A 20,140-nucleotide genomic window follows, 5' to 3' on the forward strand; every position below is an offset into this window, starting at 1 on the left:
TGTACTCGGCACTGGTGAGGCCACAGCTTGAGTACTGTGTTCAGTTCTGGGCCCCTCAATTTAGGAAGGGCATTGAGGTGCTCGAGCATGTCCAGAGAAGGGCAACGAGGCTGGGGAAGGGTCTGGAGCACGAGTCCTACCAGAAGCAGCTGGGGGAGCTGGGGTTGTTTAGTCTAGGAAAAAGGAGACTCGGGGGATCTTATTGCTCTCTACAATCACCTGAAAGGAGGTTGTAGCGAGATGGGGGTCGGCATCTTCTCTCAGGCAACTAGTGACACGACAAGAGGACACGGTCTCAAGCAGCGCCAGGGGAGGTTCGGGTTGGACCCTAGGAAGAATTTCTTCACTGAAAGGGTGATTAGACACTGGAACGAATGGAGGTGTCCCTGGAGGTGTTTAAGGAAAGACTGGACGTGGCACTTAGTACCCTAGTCTAGTTGACGTGGTGATGTTCGGTCATAGGTTGGTCTCGATGATCTTTTTCCAATCCAGTTTATTCTGTGATCGTGACCACCCGTCTGAGCCCTTTTCTCGGATTCTCGCAGGCAGCGGGCAGATAAACCGCAGCAATGCGGTGCGGCGGCGTATACGACCCGCATCTCCCAAGGGACGTGCGTGGGCCGCCACTTGTGCCTGCGAAGGGAGGCAGGGAGGGCGGGTTTGGCCGCGCATCCCCCGGGGCAGCAGGACGGAGCCGCCGCGGGCTCCGGGCGGGCGCCGCTTCCGCCACGTGTCCGGCCGGGCCCGCTCGTTGCCGCGGCGACGGGAGCCGCCCCGCCCCTTCCGGCCTCGCATGGCGCCGTCTCTTCCGCTGCGGGGAGTAATATGGTGAGTGGCCCCCGCCGGGGGGAGGGAGGGGGCAAGGGAAGTCGTGCCTCGGACAGGGAGCGAGGAGGCTGCTGGAGGCGCCCCTTTCTCCGCCGGGGCGGCGGCGCCGCGGGGCGCCCGGGTTGACGCGGCCTTTTGGGGCCGCGGGGCCCGAGGGCTGCGGAGGGCGTCGGTGTCCGTGCGGTGTTTCCTCCTCGGAGCTCCCCGCCCTCCCCTCGAGCGCGGTCGCCGCGGGCTCTCGGGGCCGCGGCCAGCCGGCACCGCGGCAGAGGCGGGATGGTGCCGGGGTCGTGGGGGCTGCTCTGCCGGAGGGGCGTCTCGAATGAGATAACCGGGCTGGGTCTGAGCCTCAGAGTTTTCACTCCCCGGCACATCAGTCAGGGAACTGGGATTCACCCCAGGACAAGCAGGTTACAGTGCCCTTGCTCCTGTCTGTCGGCGGGAACACGGGGCTGTCACTCTGTGTCTCGCTTCCCAAAGAGAAGTCGTTCTTGTGGGAACGACCGCTTTGTGTGTGTGTTCATCTGGGCGGCGAAATGTTCTCTTTCCATGCTGAGTATCAATGAAGTGACATCGGTGTCAATAACAGGTGCTGTCACCTGTTGGCATTGTCGGAGCAGAGGCGGGCGCTCGCTGCGGAAACACTTCTTGTGCAGCTCTTTTAGCACCACACGGGGACCCTCAGAGGCTGAGGTGTGGGGCAGCTGCCCTCCTCGCCCGCACTGAGGTGTTGGCAGAACACTAGGATTTAGGGAAGCTTTAATGCCAAGGTGCAACACCTGCTGCGTTAGAGCTCGCTTGTGGGGTGAGCTGTGATTAGGATGGGTTTGTGCGAGGTTCTCTGTGGCACAGAATATACAGCACAGCATCCTTCAGTAAGCAGGGAGATGGGGCACAATGTGGCTGGGCAAGGGACATAGTGCGGGAAAGAAATGGGTGCGAAGGCAACAGAGAGGGCTGCGGAGATGGTGGAGGGCTTGAAGGGGAGGTCACTTGGTCTGTTCAGCCTGAAGGAGACTGAGGGGAGACCTCATGGCAGTCTGCAACTTCCTCTTGAGAGAAAGAGGAGGTACAGGGACTAATCTCTTCCCTCTGGTGATCAGTGACAGGACCCAAGGGAATGGCCTGAAGTTGTGTCGGGGAGGTTTAGGTTGGATATTAGGAAAGGGCTCTTCACCCATAGGTGATTGGCTACTGGAACAGGCTCTCTGGGGAAGCGGTCACAGCGCCAAGCCTGACAGAGTTCAAGAGGTGTTTGAACAATGCTCTCAGGCACATGATGTGATTCTTGGGGCTGTCCTATGCAGGGCCAGGAGTTGGAATTTGGTGATCCTTGTGGGTCCCTTCCAACTCAGGATATTCTGCGATTCTGCAGTACAGCAACCTTCATAGGTAGGCAGTCCACTGCCTGTTAGAAAAGCTTTCCAAAGTGTTCTGGCATCCTGCATGTCTCCGTTGAGAAATAAAATAATCCTGTAATGATTTGCTAGTAAAGAAAACAATAAGTGCCAGTGTTTTGCCCCAGATGACCTAAACTTGGATCTGTACTACTGCTTAAATTTTAATTCATGGCACACATATATTTCTCAGATAATGTAAAATACAGCTGTGTTGACAAAGATGTCTGTAAGTTAATTGAGTTTGCTTTGGTGACCAGCCCATTAGGATATCTTTTTGTCTTCTGGTGGTACCTGAAGTGTGATAGTTTAAAATCAAACCTTATTTTGTCCAGCCCCAAATTGCTGCAGATGACAGACCATCCATTACAAATCCACAAATTTCTATTGCAGATCAGAAGGGCTTTTCACATGGAAAGCTTATTTCTTTGTGGGGACAGCAGGATGGAAAACAACTGACTAGAAGCTTGAGCCCTCTGAGGGACGGGAGCCAAGTGGCATGGCTGATGAATTGTTTGCTCCCTGTCATGCTTTCAGGAAAGGCACATAGCTCCCCCTCATTCCCATCTCCTGTATGCACATACATCCCCTCCACACCAGGAAAGAGCTTATCTGCATGCCACTGGAAGTTAGGAGACAGAGCACCTGCAGTGACCACGTCTACTGTGCATGATTAAGTTAAGCCGTAACTGAGCTTGTTTGTATCTCTCATAGTGTTATTGGCCTTGTGTCCACCACATCACAGATGATACTAGCATTGTTTTTACTTCTCTGATGGGTTCTCTTTTATAGATACATAAACAGTATTTTCCTGTTTAGTAAATCTCTTGGCTTTAGGTGGGAAGTATGCTTTGATAAAGAAAAATATTTGTGTTGTCAGACTGTCTGTAGTAGTTTTATCTAAATAAAAGTTTAAACCCACTCTTTAAATGGTATTTTAGTATGTTTTCCTGTAAGCTTGAATTGTGGATTATGTCTAAATGAAGCTTGATTCTAAGTAATTCATCATTTTCTAATAGAATAACCATGCGAAATGGCTACCAAAATACTGTTTTATTTATTGTCTATGAGATATTTACTAGTTACACAAAAAATTTTGAGTCTTTGATATAATTATGAAAATAGTTCACAAATGAATATTTTCTTTTTGCTAATTTAAACCATGGCTTAAGTAAAATGTTTTAATTAAACTATTGAATTTTTTTTAAGGGGACAATACATCTGTTCCGTAAATCACAGAGATCATTGGTTGGAAAGTTAACACATGAATTTAGGTTGGTTGTAGCAGATAGAAGGGTAAGTATTGCTTTAAAAAAATCATCACAATAATAAAAAGACATTAGCTGTGATAAGTTAAAATATATTTTTAAGTATATTTTGAAAATTATTCTTTGAATTTTCTAGTTGTGCTTAAAAAAAGAATCCAGCTCTGAAGCTGGATTCCTTCCTGTGCACTGTCCCTGTTGATTAGTGTTCTCCAGAATTATACTTATATTTAATGTGTTCAGTAGAACCCTAAACTGAATATGTGCAGATGTTTTTGGGTCCAAAGTTTCGTCTCAAAAAAAAGGAACCCATTAATATAAAGTTGTACAAATCTGTCTTCAGAAGTCAGATGGCGTGTGCTACAATAAAATGCAAATGTTATACAGGGGTGATTGGTTTTCAGACCAAAAAGGTATTTTAAGCATGGTGAACAAGGGCTGTTTATAAAGGAGTTTTGAAATAATCTATGAAGTTTAAAATAGAATAAGAGCTTGTTGTTCTGAAACGAGTGGTAAATTTTTGGGAGGGAAGAGAAGCCAGTTCTATTTTCATGATGAAGTCCTGCAATATTGTTTTTTAAAACCAAATAGATATATTTTTGTCTTGTAAATTTTGGAAGATGTAAAATACATATTTATTCTCATCAACAGTCCTGGAAGATTTTGCTGTTTGGTGCTATAAATTTAATATGTATTGGCTTCCTGCTCATGTGGTGCAGCTCTACAAACAGCATAGGTAGGTGACTCTCCTGTACTGAAGCTACAACCAACTACCATGTGTTTCTTAGCTTGTGAAGTTCTAACAGACTGAAAAAGCAAAGTTCAACAGGTAGTGGAGGTAGGTGGCTACACAGCCAGGTTCAGAAAGAGCTTCCTTTTGATTTGCCACAGTCAGTTTAGAGACATTTTTCACAGTCAAGTGTGAATGAATGAAAGGTTTTCCCGACCTGCTGGTTGTTTGCTTCCTGCAGTATCTTCTTCATCTTTAAGACTGAAATCCAGTAGACTTTTGAGTTAGTCCTCAAACCTGTTCCTTGCATAAATATCACCAGTGACATACAACGGCCCTCACTTGCAGTTGAATGAAGATGTTTGTAGTGTGGCAAATGGCTTAGGCTTCTTTGATTCCAGGAATGCCCCTTTTCAGTGTTTCTGTGGTATGTTGACCTTGGCTGAACATTGCCCACCCAGCTGTGGAGAGAAAAAGGGAAGAGAAGATAAGATGGAAGACAACTTTTAGGGTGAGATAAGGCACTTTACCAAAAGGTTCAAAAGGTTGCACACTCATAAGCAAAGAGAAAAAAAATTACTCCCTACGTCCCATCAGCAAGTGATGTTCATCCACTTCCCAGGAAGCAGGGCTTCAGCACGCGTAGCAATTGCTCTGGAAGGCAAACGTTCTAATAACGAATGCCCTCCTCTTCCCCCTCCTTTTCTTAGCTTTTATATTTGAGCTGACATCACATGGTATGGAATATCCATTTGGTCAGTTTGGATGAGCTGTCCTAGTTGTGTCCCCTCCCAGGATCTTGCCCACCCCCAACCCCTTGATAGGGGGGGAATGTTGAGAGACAGTGCTGATGCTGTGCCAGCACTGCTCAGCAGCAGCCAAAACACCGGTGTGTTATCAACACCTTGGTAGCTACCAATGCAGAGCACAGCACTGCGAGGGCTGCTGTGGGGAAATGAACTCCATCTCAGCCAGACCCAGTGCAGTTTTGTATGTCTTCTACTTCTGAATAGGGGCTTCGAGATCTCCTGTACTGAAAATAGAAGGTTGAACATTTTTAATTTTTTGCCACAGGTTTCCTTGTGGTTTTGAGATAGGTGAGACATGCAAAGCAAGTAAAAAATTCTGTTGAACCTACTTTTCACTGCAATAATGCACATAAGAAATCTCTTGCTTTGGTGGGTGATGTGCTTTTGGAAGATCTCCCGACTTTTCTGTATTTAAATTCCTAGTCACAACACAGTCACAAATGTAATACATTTTGTATCTCGGCATTATTACATGGTTTAGTAGAATTAGGATTGCCATAATCAATCTGTTTGATGTTAAATATATTGATGTGTTTAGAACATTCACAGAGACTTGTTCTATCAAGCAGAGACGGTTTATGTAAATAGAAGATTGAAAAGAGCTGCATGAAAGGGACTTAGAATACAAGTGATTTCTGCATTGAAAAACTATATTAATTTTTAATATTTGCTTTTTTTACAGCTTTAACTGCTTACACATATTTGACAATCTTTGACCTTTTCAGGTGAGTTTTTTTCCCATTTTGTCTTACTGTTCATTTGTGCCTGTCTTTTTATATTTCCATACACTTAACATTTACTTACAGATGCAAACACATGTAACTTAGTCATCAGTACAGAAACAGTAACTGGTTTAAATATAGAATAAATAAGTATAAAATTGGACATCACAATAAATAGGTTATAAAACCCACCATAGATGTATTGAGAATGACTAGTAGCAAATCAGTTCAGTCATGGAATTCTCTGTGCAGATGCATGACAACATAAAACAGATTCTAGCATCAAACTGTCATGTAGTTGTTCACTCAGAGCATTTCCCTAATGCCAGAGTCATTGATTTTGAAGTAACCCTCAGTTTTAGCATCAGTAAACAAGGAGTAGGTAATTGTATTTCTATTTCAAAAATATTAATGAGCTGAGTCCCAGGCACTCTTCCCATGTGGTATTAGATATTTTTAGTGTTTTTCTTGTTTCTTAAGAAAATTATATTAAAACTACTTTAAGTATGATAGTTCTGAACACTTTTGGTAATATTGGTAGTACAGATGTGAAATATATTCAGTTAAATTAATCTGTACTGCATTAGAATTGTAATTTAACTTTAATGAATCTCATATTTTTCTTACAATTTTGTATCTGCTGAGTTTTGTCATCTTGACCCAAAATACCCTTTTCACCTTGGGGGAAGTTTTGATGTTGTACTTCCTGGTTGTGTAGAATTTTAGTTTTAGGAGAAGATAGAATACCCCTGGCAACTTTTCTGGGGTTGGACTAGAAGATTATTCTAACTCACAGCGATCTCTTTCAAGAGTTTTGATTTACTCTAAGGGAGAACAATGCTCAGTAATTCTGCTGCAAAATTCAATTTGTGGTTATTTCAGTTTTCTCATCTTCCTGGTTGTTTATAATAGTCTTACTGAGTATATGAATTTGCTGTTTTGTGTATGAGCAGTATTATTTCCTCTGATTTTTCTTTCACTCTGCACAGCTGGGGATCAGGTTGTGAGGATGTGATTGTACATCAGTTGTAGGGATCAGTTCTTGATCCAGTCTGATTTAACATTGTCATTAATTATGAAAGGACTGCATGAAGGCAGAGTTGGCATCAAATCCGTATGGATTCCTGTTTAAAAAAACTGTCCAAAGGAGTCAATGGAGTTAAAAATAGGCAAAGTAAATGAGACTCATCCTTGAAAAATTCAGGCTAGTACCATGGGGATAAAATAATTGGAATTCTAGTGTTAATTGTGAAAGAAAAACGTGGAAAGAAGATAGCAAGAGAGACCTGTAGCTGTCAATGAATGGCCAGTTAGATTAGAGGTTGTATACATCAGTGCAGCCAAAGAAAGTAAATCTGTTTTGGCCATATATGTAGAGCAATTACACTGTGACAAAGAAAGGCAATACTTGGCCGTGGCCTGAGACTCAGTCTAGGGTGCTAAACTGAATTCCTGATGTATCTCTAAAAGAAGAGTTTAGTGGAAAACTTCCTTTGCCTTTTTTTTTTCACTTTTCTTGCTGATTTCTTTCTTTTCACAGTCTTGCTGATTAGCTTCCTTCTTATTTAAATGGCCTTTCTCAGGTTACAGTATCTCTAGGCAAATTCAAAAAGCAAATGCAAGGGGAACATTTACTGGGTGTCTAGTTTGATACTTTCCCTGGCTTTTGCTTTGTACTTTTCATTACTATGTGTGGTCCCAGACAGTATTAAGAAGATTTTGTCAAATCACTTTTGCCTGTTAGTCAGGTTCTGGGGTACCTGGTCTCGTATGCTCCAGGTCCCTTTCAGAAAAATTCATGGAGCACATGCAAATTAAACACTGGTTATGCTATTTTGTGTCAGGGTCTCAGAGGAAAAATGCATTGCATTTGGAGTTATGGTAAACTTCATTTAGGCTGGGTGATGTTCTATATTGAAGAAGGTTGGTGGTAGCCTTTGTAAGCACAGCATGCCGTAAGGGCAGCGTTAGGCTGTCTCCTGCTCTGAGGAATTAGATCGACTACCATTCTGCTAAAATTATTTGCTGCCCTTTTTATGGGACCAACTGAGACGTCATCGTGCAGTCTCAGCTTTGTTCCCAAGCACAACCTTTTCTGGATTCACTGGAACAGTCATTGTGACAGTGGTGGAGGTGTTGAGTCAGGGTAAGATGTGGTCATATTTGTTTGTGGAGTTCTGATGGCTCAAGTGTATTTGTAGATTGTCCAGTTTATAAAGGCTGCAGTTATTTATCATAGTCTAATTCTCCCCCTTTTTTCAGTTTGATAACATGTCTAATAAGCTACTGGGTAATGATGAAGAAACCCAGCCCAGTCTATTCATTTGGGTAAGTACTAATAACAAGATCTGGTGTTTGATACTGCAGCATTTGATATGTTGCTGGCTATCATTGCCTGGATCCCCTAACAGCCATGAGTAATAATTTGTGTGTGAAAGAGCCCAGAAATAAGGAGGGCCAAGACTGATGTTGTAAAGAACAGTTACAGAGTAGGGGAGGGACAGGAAGAAGAATTAAGAAATACTTAATTTTAAGCTGTATCTGGTAAGAGGAGTATTGACTTAAAAGAAACAGAAAATAATGCCCACTCTGTAAAACTTCCCGTTTCTTCCCATCTGTCTGCTTTTGAAGGAATTGGAAAGAGTAGGTCTGTCCTGCTGGTTACTGTACGGAAAAGACTCTGTTTGATGTTCAGTGTTCCTAAACTAAATTCTCAAATTTCAGGTTTGAAAGGTTTGAAGTACTAGCCGTATTTGCATCTACAGTTCTGGCACAGCTTGGTGCTCTTTTTATACTGAAAGAAAGGTAAGTTGTGTACTGTTTTCTTTAATTTTTTGTAATATATGAAGATATTCTTCCCCTAGAGGGTAGTTGGGTGCTGGAACAGGCTCCGCAGGGAAGTAGTCACAGCACCAAGCCTGACAGAAGCGTTTAGATGATACTCTCAGGCACATGCTGTGACTCTTGGGGACGGTCCTGTACAGGCCTAAGAGTTGGACTCACTGATTCTTGTATGTCCCTTCCAAATCGGCATATTCTGTGAATCTGTGATTCTGAGATATGGTCCAGATCGAGCAAAAGCACATGCGTTCCAGAACTGCTATTTTAGAGATATTTTAGAAAAAAATTTAAAAATTTTTTTTTAAATATTGCTAAACAATACCACTTACTCACATTTATTACTCTACATGTAGGGTTTAGATATAATGATAGGAATTGATAAATATAATTAAACAACTCTCAAGAGAAAGTTTCAATGTCTTTAAGAATATATTTTTCCAAAATGTTGGGTAATTAACTTAATGCATTTCCTTATGCATCTTCACTTTTTAAATTCAGTAACAAATAAAATTGTTTTTAATTATTTTTTCTCTTTTACTTCTGTTACTTCGTGAAGTAAAGCAGCTACGTAATATATTAAGAATCTGAATGTTTAAACTATCAACTGCTTCACTCCTGCAAAATTTGTTCATATATTAATTTGACATACCATCTATGATTGAAAGCATTTGTGTTTCAGGAGGTTAGCTTAAAAAATTATTTTAGTGTTTAAAGATGAAGAAGCTTTTGTTAACATCTGGAATTTAAAACTGGGGCAGTGTACCATCCCTTTTTCTATTCAAGGGCTCTGTTTTCTATATAAAGGGCTATGTTAACAACTTAGTGATTTTATACTATAAGGTTGATCTGTTATACTGACAGTACACTGGAATGGACCCACTGTCAAAGCCTCCAAATTTTCCAACATCAAAACTGATCGTAGGCTTTTCTGTTACATCTCATTTGGTAATTTACCAGTGCGTAAAAAAAAAAAGATCAATGTGTCTTCCACAGTGTCCAATGTCTACTTTATTTGACCTTACTTAGTGAGAGGCTGTAAGTCAGAAATTTCAGACTTAGTTTTTTGTAGTCACCAACAGTGGTGGTGGTAGCAGTAGCAGTATGTTCTTGCATGTTCATTTACAAGCATCTTTTTATCATGTAGGCAGCATTCATGGTAGCTAGCACCTATGTAACACAGTTTGGAAATATTTGGAAAATCTAAGTTACATCTGCTTTGATTCAGTGTTAAATGCTTTCATTGCTTGTAAAAATTGCTGTGTTTATCTAAGCAATTAATTTTTTTCAGTGCTGTATCCGTTAGTTTTTGTTTATGAATGGCATATACAGAACTATGAAAATACGCTTCAGGTTTCAAGGTTTTACTGTATGAACATAACTCAAATTTTCAATTATTTTTGTAGCGCAGAGCGGTTTCTGGAACAGCCTGAGATACACACGTAAGAAATTATTTTGACATGTACAATGTGTCCGTGTCCCTTTATGTTTCTAGTTCTTAATCTATCATGTGTTAGTTATGCAAGTACATTCAACACCAAATTGCTTTTGGTACCTTGGCATTTGTTTCAAACTATGTGCAAGCTGTATTATGAACAGTTTTTTCAAGGTACAGTTGAAACGTAATTCTGATGCTCTCTTAAATAATGATTTAACTCTATATTGCTGGGTTTTCTAGTTTAGTTACTCTCATTTCTTATCGAGGCCTCTTAGGAGGCCTTGTATGTTGAGGGGAAGGATGCTGTGGTCATGAGGGAGCTGAAGGTGTTGCAAAGGTCATGAAGACTATAAAGAAAGTGTAGAAAGGAAAAGAAGGTGTTACATGGCGAAAATCTGGGACATGGGATGTATGGTGAAGTTGTAGTTCTAGAAGAAGGATAGGGGCATACTGTAGGAAACTAAGCTTTTTAGGTGTGCTGATGAGGGGACAATTTATTCGTATCTTCAAAGGACAAACGTAATTAGTTAAGAACTGTTATTCAACATTAGGTACAGCCTAATGTGATAACAATAATGGACAAAATTCAGTGATCTCATATAACCCTTACAGTGATAATACGCTGCCAGTTATTAAGCATTACACTAGTTTATCTTACTCTTGTTTTCAGCCTCAGTGAAAAATACCAAGCAAAGTATTTTGGTATCGTTTCTAGTAATTACAGTTTGATGTAATTACTGTAGTTTTACTATACATTTATATATATTTATATATAGTTTTATATAGCTTAATGTAGTTTGTGATGGTGTGAAATTAAGATACTTATTTTCCCCTCCCTAGGGGACGACTGCTGGTTGGTACTTTTGTGGCCCTGTTTTTCAACTTATTTACAATGCTTTCCATTAGGAATAAGCCTTTTGCTTACGTCTCTGAAGGTATGTGATTAATTAAATCATAACAACAACTGAGATAAGATTTTAATGTTCGTATTTTTATTAAGATATAACTTGTCTGGTAACTTTATTAACTAGGGGGCATATATTGCTATTATAACCTCATGCAGTTTAAAATTGCCATCTGATTATAAGCAAACTTTAGTTTGCTTATAAGGCTCTGAGTAGAATGTAGTCATTAATATGATAAATTAAGGGTCATTTTAATGTTGAATTTTCCTTTATTTTCAATCTTTTGGATTCAACCAGTGAAGGTCATCTGACAGATAGCGGAACTTGGAAGACATTTTATGGATATATTAATGGATAAAAATAATGTAATAATTCTTCTTAATAGCTCTTTTACATTTTTCATTGTGAGATAGGCTTGCATTCATTCCATCTAACTGTAAATTGTTTATAGTAATAATTATATATTATACATTATACTTTTTCTTACACAAAAGATAATGGTTATAATCTGCAATTGTTTTGTATTTAATCAGTTCAGATTATTACAAGATGGGTGTTTTACTTACTGCCTGGAAAAGTCAGTTTGGTTTTTTTCACATGCCAGTGAATCTATTGAGATGCATTTACTACTTCACAGTGTATTTATTGGATTCTTTCCTTAAAATAAAATTTAGGTACTTTAAAATGGATACCTTTACTTGTAGTAACTTTATTACCCTCTTTCTTTTGCAGCTGCCAGCACAAGCTGGCTTCAGGAGCATGTCGCAGATCTTAGTAGAAGGTAAAGCTTTATACTGTTTTTCAAAATTGTTAGCTTCTGAAAGGCAATGTTGGTTTTGTGTGTATAATAACAATTTGGATAGGTATTGAGGCATAAACTGTTGTATTAGAGCTTTTAAAATAGCTTTACCTACTCTAGGTTTAGTGTATGAACTCTGGAACAAACATTGTCTGCCATATTTCCCAGACATATCAATCTAACAGAAATACATCTTTCTGGATATCTTTCCTTTTGAATGTATGTGTTCAGTACATTGTATGTAATTCCCCTTGAATGAGACGAGGAGAACTAGCATTATCTTGTACATACTTGAACTGCATTTCTCAATGAGTGATATATTTTGTAGTAATTTGTGTTTATTTACTGTGTGGGCTGGGCAAATGACTGAGATGGTTGAGTTTAAAAGTGATATGTGAAACAGGTTACTCACAGAAACATAGCTATGGAAACTCCTCATCTGTCCAGCAGGACACTGGAAAGTCTGTGTCTTCCAGGGACAGAAGCAGTGTTGCTCATTCATCTTGTCTGTTAACTCTCTTGCTTGTACTGGATGTCTGAACCATTGTTTGCATATAATTTTGTCAGATGTCAGAAAAGTTTATTTTAATCCATACATGTTCTTCCAAGTATCTGTCAGTATCGAAATAAGAATGTTAAAGTATATTGTAAAACATGTTAACTATGCTTCAAAGTCCATCTGTTTCTGGGTGTTGTGATCTTTTTACAGTTGAGGAAAGCAGAGAACGCTGACTTGTTAAAAAGAATAATTGATATTATATGGGCATCAGAGCCAAATTATGCAAAATAGCTTTGGAAGACTAATAATTGGGTTGCCCAAGTACCTGGAGTTTCAATATAAAAAAGAAAAAAAAAAGTTGGATAGAAATCACAGACAGTAACAGAGTTTTTCTTTTATCAGTGTAGAAACATGGTGTGATGGGGAAGGACACTGATGGGTAACTTGAAGGGGTCCGAGATCAAGAGTGTAGAATTATTACAGGGTTTTGAGATAAGCTGTATACAATTATGCCAATAATAATAATTAAAAAAAAAGAATTAGTATGTATACAGCAGCTGTTTCAGATGCCTCATGTGGAGCAGTGCTGATTACAAAATATCTGCACCTGTATATAATTATGTTGATTAAGATTCTTACAGGAGCAGGCCAGCACATGATGTCTAAACATAGGTTGGCTCTAAACAGAACAACAAGATGTTTCATTTTGTCCCTGCCTTTAAATTTTCCATGACGTGACATGCAGTTGTATTAACTGGGAAGTACAGAACCTCCTTTCTCTCTTCATTCTTCCATTGACAGGAGATAGCTATAAATAAGTAACTTTTCCCAGTGTTCCCTCATGGGTTTTTTTGGTCTCCTCTTATTCAGCTAGCTGGTCTCCTTACTCTTTTCAGACTCCATGAATTAGTTAGCTTTGGCTTTAGAACACTTTTGCACAGTAAGGTGGCAGATGGGTTGTAGACTAGTGATATGCAAACCCCTCAAGACTTACATACATGTAAGAACAGTATCTGAACCTGTAAAGTACTTGTGTTGCATATGGCTGACACAGCCAGCTGAGTTACCAGAAAAAAAGAAACTGGCACAAGACGTGTATTTTAATGTGTAGAAAAACTGCATAAAGATTAGCATAATATAATGTTTTGTAGATGGGGAGATAGATTTAAGGCAAATTTTTTTTAAGATGGAAGAGTCAAGTATTAAATATGGGAAAGAAAGATGTAGCACTATATCTGATGAGAAACTTGTTTAAAGGAAAGAATATGACATGGATCTAAACTTGATTAATCTTTGCTGACAGCAGCCTTTAAGCAGAATTAGAAGGGCCTTTACAGTACTCATCATACGCTGTGACAGCAAGGTGTGTTTGAAGTCAAATGCTGAAATAGTGGGTGTAACTTCTGGGTTTCGAAGTAATGATGAACAGCTGGCTGACAACTGCTTTTCCTGTTTTGTTACAGTATTTGTGGAATCATCCCAGGATTAAGTAGCATCTTTCTGCCACGGATGAACCCTTTTGTCTTGATTGATATTGCTGGAGCTCTAGCTCTTTGCATTACATATATGCTCATCGAAATCAAGTAGGTACAGTTGTTGTTTTTAAAAAGTAACTCTTTTTGTATCCAGTCTATGGGAAAATACATTTTTTACATGAAAGGAATGATCTCGTCTAGAGCTGTATTTTGTATGAATGGCATTGCAACTCCACAAATGCATTTGTCTATTTTCCAAGATGTACGGTTCAAATGAGATTAGTATGTGTAATATTCTATAATTGTATATAACTTAAAAGAATAAAAAAGAATCATAAGAAAGTTTTCCTGCCTTTCAAAAATGTAAATAGCAGTTTTTCTTTAAAATTGCTCTTTCTCTCTAGCAATTATTTTGCTGTAGACACAGCCTCTGCTATAGCAATCGCATTGATGACATTTGGTACCATGTATCCCATGAGTGTCTACAGTGGGAAAGTACTACTCCAGGTAAGGCATTGTCACAAAACAATGGGTTTTGTGATTTCAGTTTTGTTAAATGTCCTCATTAACAAAAGCAAACAAACCTTAAAATCTGTTTTAAGCATGTAAATAGAAGTGTTCCCATGGAAATTTGTGATGTGCTATAAGAATTTTAAAGGCAGTGGAAATATGCATCATGAAGTCATAAGAATTTATTGTTTAATACCATTGGTTTCTTGTGTAAGTAGACCGGGCTTAAAGGCTCTCTTATTTAAACAGGGCCAACTAGTCTTTATTATAACTTTTTCTTTTTTTTTCCTCTTCTTTTTGAAGACAACCCCACCTCATGTGATTGGCCAGTTGGATAAACTTCTTAGAGAGGTAAGCCAGTGTATAATACATAGCACAGTGTGCACAGCTAACTAAATAAGCATTCAAGAATGTGAAGAGTTTTTCCTAGTAGTCCAAGAAGATTGCTAAAAAATTATTTTTTAAATATTATTTTTTAGCTGCATGTAGAAAATATGAAACTTGCTTTCAAAGATGAATAGTGAAATTCAGGTATCTGGAACACATCTGTTCAAGTAGCGAAGTCGGTTTTTATTTAAATTTGAGCTACCATTGAAGTGGTTTACTACAAATGTGAGTTAGAGGAGGAAAAGGAGTACAGGCAGCTGTTGACTTACAGCATATTGAGTTGAGAACATACAGCAGTTTGTCAGCAAGAGTTACTTGAAATAAGTTCCTTAAATCTTTTTTTATTGATTTGGATGTCTGAGGATAGAAAAGTAGTAGATGAGCAATAGTGGCATTAGCAGATGTCGTCTGTTCTGTGTATAGAGCTTTTGTTTCACTACTGAAAATTATGTATTATTCAGTTATGTTTGCATAAAAGTACATTTCTAAAGGGATTTGAAACTTATAATTTATTTTCATATTTCTGGATGTTTGTGCAAAATTAGGTTTCAACTTTGGATGGTGTGCTGGAAGTTCGAAATGAGCATTTTTGGACATTAGGTTTTGGCACTTTGGTAAGTCATGTCTATTATCTTTTTAGCCTTTAAAAAAAAGTCATCAGTTACTACTTTAAACTTTTTATTTAAATAAAGATATTTCTTCTAAAATCTTAACTATAAAAAAATTGATGGAGTCAGTATGCAGTCCTTGTGCTTTATTTTAAAACTTCTCTTCCCCTGCCCTTTATATTTTTCAAAAGCCTTGCTATTGGGTAATATTATGAATGTATACTGCAGTTCTGGATTAAAGTATGCATTTTGCAACTATAGAATTCTTTTGTATTTTGGCAGTGAAGAAAATCCCAAACAACAGCAAAAACATTTTTCAAATGGTGTGTTAGTGTACATGTCTAGGAAAATAGAAGAAAACTGTAACCCTTTAGGTACTAAAAGTCTACAGTAGACAGTAGAATTGTATTTTTTTCAGCATTTCTAGGGGAGAAGGTAGAATAAAACAACTAGAGATATGTACCAATAAAAAAAAAAGAAGGGTTTTTTGGTTTGCTTTGGGTTTTTTTGGTGTGTTTTTTGTTTGTTTGGGTTTTTTGTTTGGTTTGGTTTTGGTTTGGTTTTTTGGTTTTGGGTTTTTTGTTTGTTTGGGTTTTTTGGGTTTTTCTGCTGATACAGAATGATCACACAGAACTTGGTTATTCATAAGTTGATGCAGGGATGTTGTGACAGTTGGAAAATTAATACTCTTAGGATATTTCTCTACTTCTGAATTCTTCCAGTATGCTACCCTTCTTAAAAAAAGAAAAAGGCTGCAGTTCCTACTTGCTGATGTGAAAATAGCTTTCAGTTTACTATTCTGTCACCCAAAATACTGGATCACAGCATTGTTGGATTGATGACAGATATTTACAAGAACTTTGTGTGCATATTTAGCTATTGGCATCTTCCAGATTGTAGTAGAAACCTCCTGAGACCTGGATATGTTTTCAGCTGCACCATCTGATGTAAAAATGGCTTGTACGGCACAAACCGTGAACCATGTTCTTTATTAAATATGTGCTGAAAAAGCATGTGAGGGGTTCTGTGTTGTGTCCTGCTCTCTTCTGCAGCAGTAGATCAAGGTCAATGAGATAATGTTACTAAGAGGAAGGTAGGGGGAGCCTGCAGTTACATGCACATCCAGGGAAAGCTCTAGGCCTGAGCTCCACACAACCATTGCCTCTGTTCTTGCTAATGGTCCCCATTTGAGCCTCTTTGCCATGCACATTGTCCTCTTGCCTGCTCCAGTAACACAGTGATGACACTTTTGCCTCAATTTGGAATATGAAGTTTGTCTGCACTTTGTTCTTCTTTTGAGCCATTTTTTCTCCCCAACTGTTGTCTTTCCTACTATCACATGTTGTATTGTATAGTTTGGTTTTAAGACTCACTTTTCTCGAATTATGATCTTGATATGCTCATGAGATCGAAGCGTTAGCAAAGATCAAAATGTATCATAATTATGGAAGTATGTATTAAAGTTCTTAATTTAGTCAGTGGTCTCCACTGCAGAAGGTCTTGCCATAATTCTCTGCAGGATAACTTAACTTCTTCTTGATGCATAGAGAGAACCTTTATTGAAGTAACAGTTAACAGCCAACTTATTTTTGTCACTTTCTAGGCTGGATCAGTACATGTCCGAATTCGGAGAGATGCAAATGAACAAATGGTACTTGCTCATGTCACTAACAGATTGTACACATTGGTCTCTACTTTGACTGTTCAGATTTTCAAAGATGACTGGATCAGACCTACCTTATCATCTGTGCCTATTGCAAACAATATTCTGAACCTTTCGGATCATCATGTTATTCCAATGCCATCTTTGAAAGCTGTTGATAATTTGAACCCTGTTACGTCCACTCCAGCTAAGCCCAGCAGCCCACCGCCAGAATTTTCTTTTAACACGCCAGGCAAAAACGTGAGTCCAGTCATCCTTTTAAACACTCAAACAAAGCCCTATGGATTGGGCTTTAATCATGGATCCACACCCTACAGCAGTGTACTCAATCAAGGACTTGGAATACCAGGGATGGGAGCAGCTCAAGGATTCAGGACTGGTTTTACAAATGTCCCAAGCAGATATGGAACAAATGCTCGTGGTCAGCCCCGACCATAATAAACACCATTATTTATTGTACTTAAGGGTATTGACTTAATTCTTTTATTACCCAATTTTTATAAACATTTGGAATGTCAGATCATTCTAAATGGCTGGGAACAAGTGCATTGTTCATATTCATGAAATGGTTAAATTGCAACTTTTTTCTTTGCATCAGCCTGTGTAATGCCACAGATATTTTTCAGACTTATGATACTTTACAAGTAGTTTTTATAGAGTGTCTATTTCTACTCATCTTTTTATCCACTTTTCTTCATTCATCCAAGAATGTATTGAGACATAGCACAACTCCATAAGAGAGTAGAATTGTGACCAGGTAGCATTTTTTTTCTAATGCAAATTGCTTACAGAAATACAAGTCCCAATTTTCAGAGATGTTTTGATTGCTTTATTAAGCCATCTTTTGGCAAAGTCACAATTAGTTTTTGGTTGCAGAAATCCATCAGTATTTGTATTGTGGCCATTGTGAAGACAATCTGGCATTTCAGATTGTAATTAATTTTGTGAGACCACGTTTTTACATTTTTATTGATGCCTTTATAGAAATTCAGATGGTTCAGCAACCATTTTCTAGTTATAAGTATTTCATATTCATCTCTGATATTTCTTCCTTTTTGGTTTAACTGCAAAATTATCTAGCAATATACTGGGAAATAAAATATTTAAAACCTAAAAGATTTTACAAGCACCTCTTTTTTACAATTAACCCTATTTAGGATACAGAGCAGATGACTGTATTGTTTCTGAAGCCAGTATTTAATTTTTGACTATGGAAAGTATTCTGTGATTTGATTGTGACTTTGTATTTTTCCTCTTTGTATTCTTTCTGTAGTTTCAGGGGGAAAAGTATCTATTTATATTCCTGGTTTATATCCAGAGTGCAGATTGCTGACAGTTCTTAGTCACTGCTGGAGTGCTTGACCTTTGGGGCACACTTGGAACAAGAACACTTACCTTGTCTCTGCTTTTGCATTACTGTTCTGCTGTACATCTAGATGGCCATATTTCTTCAGGGCCTTTCTCAGATAGCTCTTTGCTCTGACTGTTTTCTTTTTCTTCACTGCTCTGACAACAGGGAAAGGCCTTTTAGAAATACTTCAATTTTTTCTGTTCTCCTGTGTGGTATCTATCTTATGATTGCTCCTCTGCACATTCTTCTGCATCTCTTGGCTGTTGAGGAATGGGTTGCCCATTCCTGTTGTTTCACTTGCAACTCAGGGTGCTATATATTGGCTTACACCTTGTTCATTTGTATACTAAGTGGTCTCTCCATTTGTCTGAGGTGGTTACATGGAGCTGTAGTATCTCAGGGATTCCAAAGATATTATGTTACCTGAAGATAATGGCTTTGATAAAGAAATCATTCTCTTGTACAACTGAGTGGAGAAAACAGTCTTCATTTGAATTTTAAAGATCTGTGGCCTCTTCACGCTGGCTGAGGATTTCTTTTTCTGCATAAGAACACTGCATTCCTCTTTTTTTTTTCCCTCCCTCTCCATTACCTGTGTTTCTCCAGCCAGTGCATGGAGAAGGGTATCATTCCTGCAAACTTGTGTAAAAGCAAGGTGACATTCTGCATTATGGTATCTTGTGGGGATATTTTAGACTGGGAGTAATGTCCAGACTGCTACTGGGATACAATCCATGTAAGTTACAAGTAGGGAATCTAGTTCTGTACTTCATTTGCAGCGAGAATGACAATTTCATTGCTGTTTTAGAAAATGTAAAGACCTGGAAAACTTGCATTTAAAGATTACAATGAACTTATAAAGATTGGCTCTGTTTTCATGAGGTCAGTATTAACTCAGTAATCACCTCTGTTTCGTTACCCTGTCTTTCTGTGTGGTCTATTACACATGCCATTGCTGCATGGAAATTCCTGAAGTACAGAACACTTGAACAGATTCTCTGTACCTCTTGGGTGCTGAACTAGACTGCACTTTCTACAGCATCTGCAACACCTTAGAGCCAGCAGAATGTTTACAATATACTACTCTTGTGTGGCCTATTTGAGAATTGTTCCTTACTCCAGTTTCATAACCAAACACGCGCCCTTTTTCTGACATTTTCAATACATTGTATTATATTGATTGCATGCCTACTTGTTTTTAGTAGAAAATTAAAGCTCCATTTTATGAAGCTGATCTTTTATTTAAAATCGGAAGGGAGGACGAGAATCCCAGAATTCTGAGTGCAATATAATCACTTTAACAAAAATATTTTTCAGAGTGATTGTTTACAGTATATATCACATGTGCAGATGATAAAGATTCTTTTAGAGATTAGAATAGCTTTTTAGCCGTGTTATTGTTGTGACTATATTAAGAATATTTGTTAAATCAGCACAGAGTAAAATGTCTCCTTTTATATGAGGAAAATAAAATCAGTGTAATTCTTAAATGACAAGGAAAAAGTGGTAATTTGTGTACAAGATTTTATAGTTATCTTTTTATATATATTGATTGTTTAAGTGATGCGCTCGGGTGATACATCAATCTCAATGAGCAGATGTGTCAAACTTCAGAACTGTTTTGATGGATCTGCTACCAATGTTCACTGGGTCCTTGGAATAATTCTACAGACAGTATTTTTACTGCATTACTGCATTACTGTATATTTACTGTCTTTAACTGTATTTTGCTCTTAGGTGGTCACAATCTAAATGTTTATTTGCTATATAGCAAATAAGAATTGTGAATTTATATCATCTTCATTCCTAATGATAGGAGTACTGCCCCAGCTAGAGAGAAAAGAGGACTGGTACTTGCTGTCATTTCTATCTGCCAGAGGATTTGGCATCATTATTCCCTTAAGTTTTTTCAACTT

At 38.5% G+C, this 20,140-nt stretch overlaps 1 protein-coding gene across 1 annotated transcript; it reads left to right on the top strand.

Annotated features, from left to right (window-relative positions):
• The first annotated feature begins 770 nt into the window (after window positions 1-770).
• SLC30A6 (solute carrier family 30 member 6) lies at window positions 771-18,687 on the top strand. Its single transcript, XM_027729758.2, has 14 exons — window positions 771-828; window positions 3,435-3,521; window positions 4,142-4,226; window positions 5,712-5,754; window positions 8,014-8,079; window positions 8,476-8,556; window positions 9,996-10,031; window positions 10,868-10,962; window positions 11,665-11,713; window positions 13,694-13,813; window positions 14,110-14,212; window positions 14,519-14,566; window positions 15,148-15,216; window positions 16,814-18,687. The coding sequence occupies exons 1-14, from the start codon at window positions 826-828 to the stop codon at window positions 17,309-17,311; spliced, it is 1,383 nt and encodes a 460-aa protein (XP_027585559.1). The 5' UTR covers window positions 771-825; the 3' UTR covers window positions 17,312-18,687.
• Window positions 18,688-20,140: the final 1,453 nt, after the last annotated feature.

Source organism: Pipra filicauda, unplaced genomic scaffold (assembly GCF_003945595.2).
Source record: "Pipra filicauda isolate LSUMZ 115617 unplaced genomic scaffold, ASM394559v2 scaffold342_size772408_pilon, whole genome shotgun sequence".
In the NCBI taxonomy this organism is placed as follows: Eukaryota; Metazoa; Chordata; class Aves; order Passeriformes; family Pipridae; genus Pipra; species Pipra filicauda.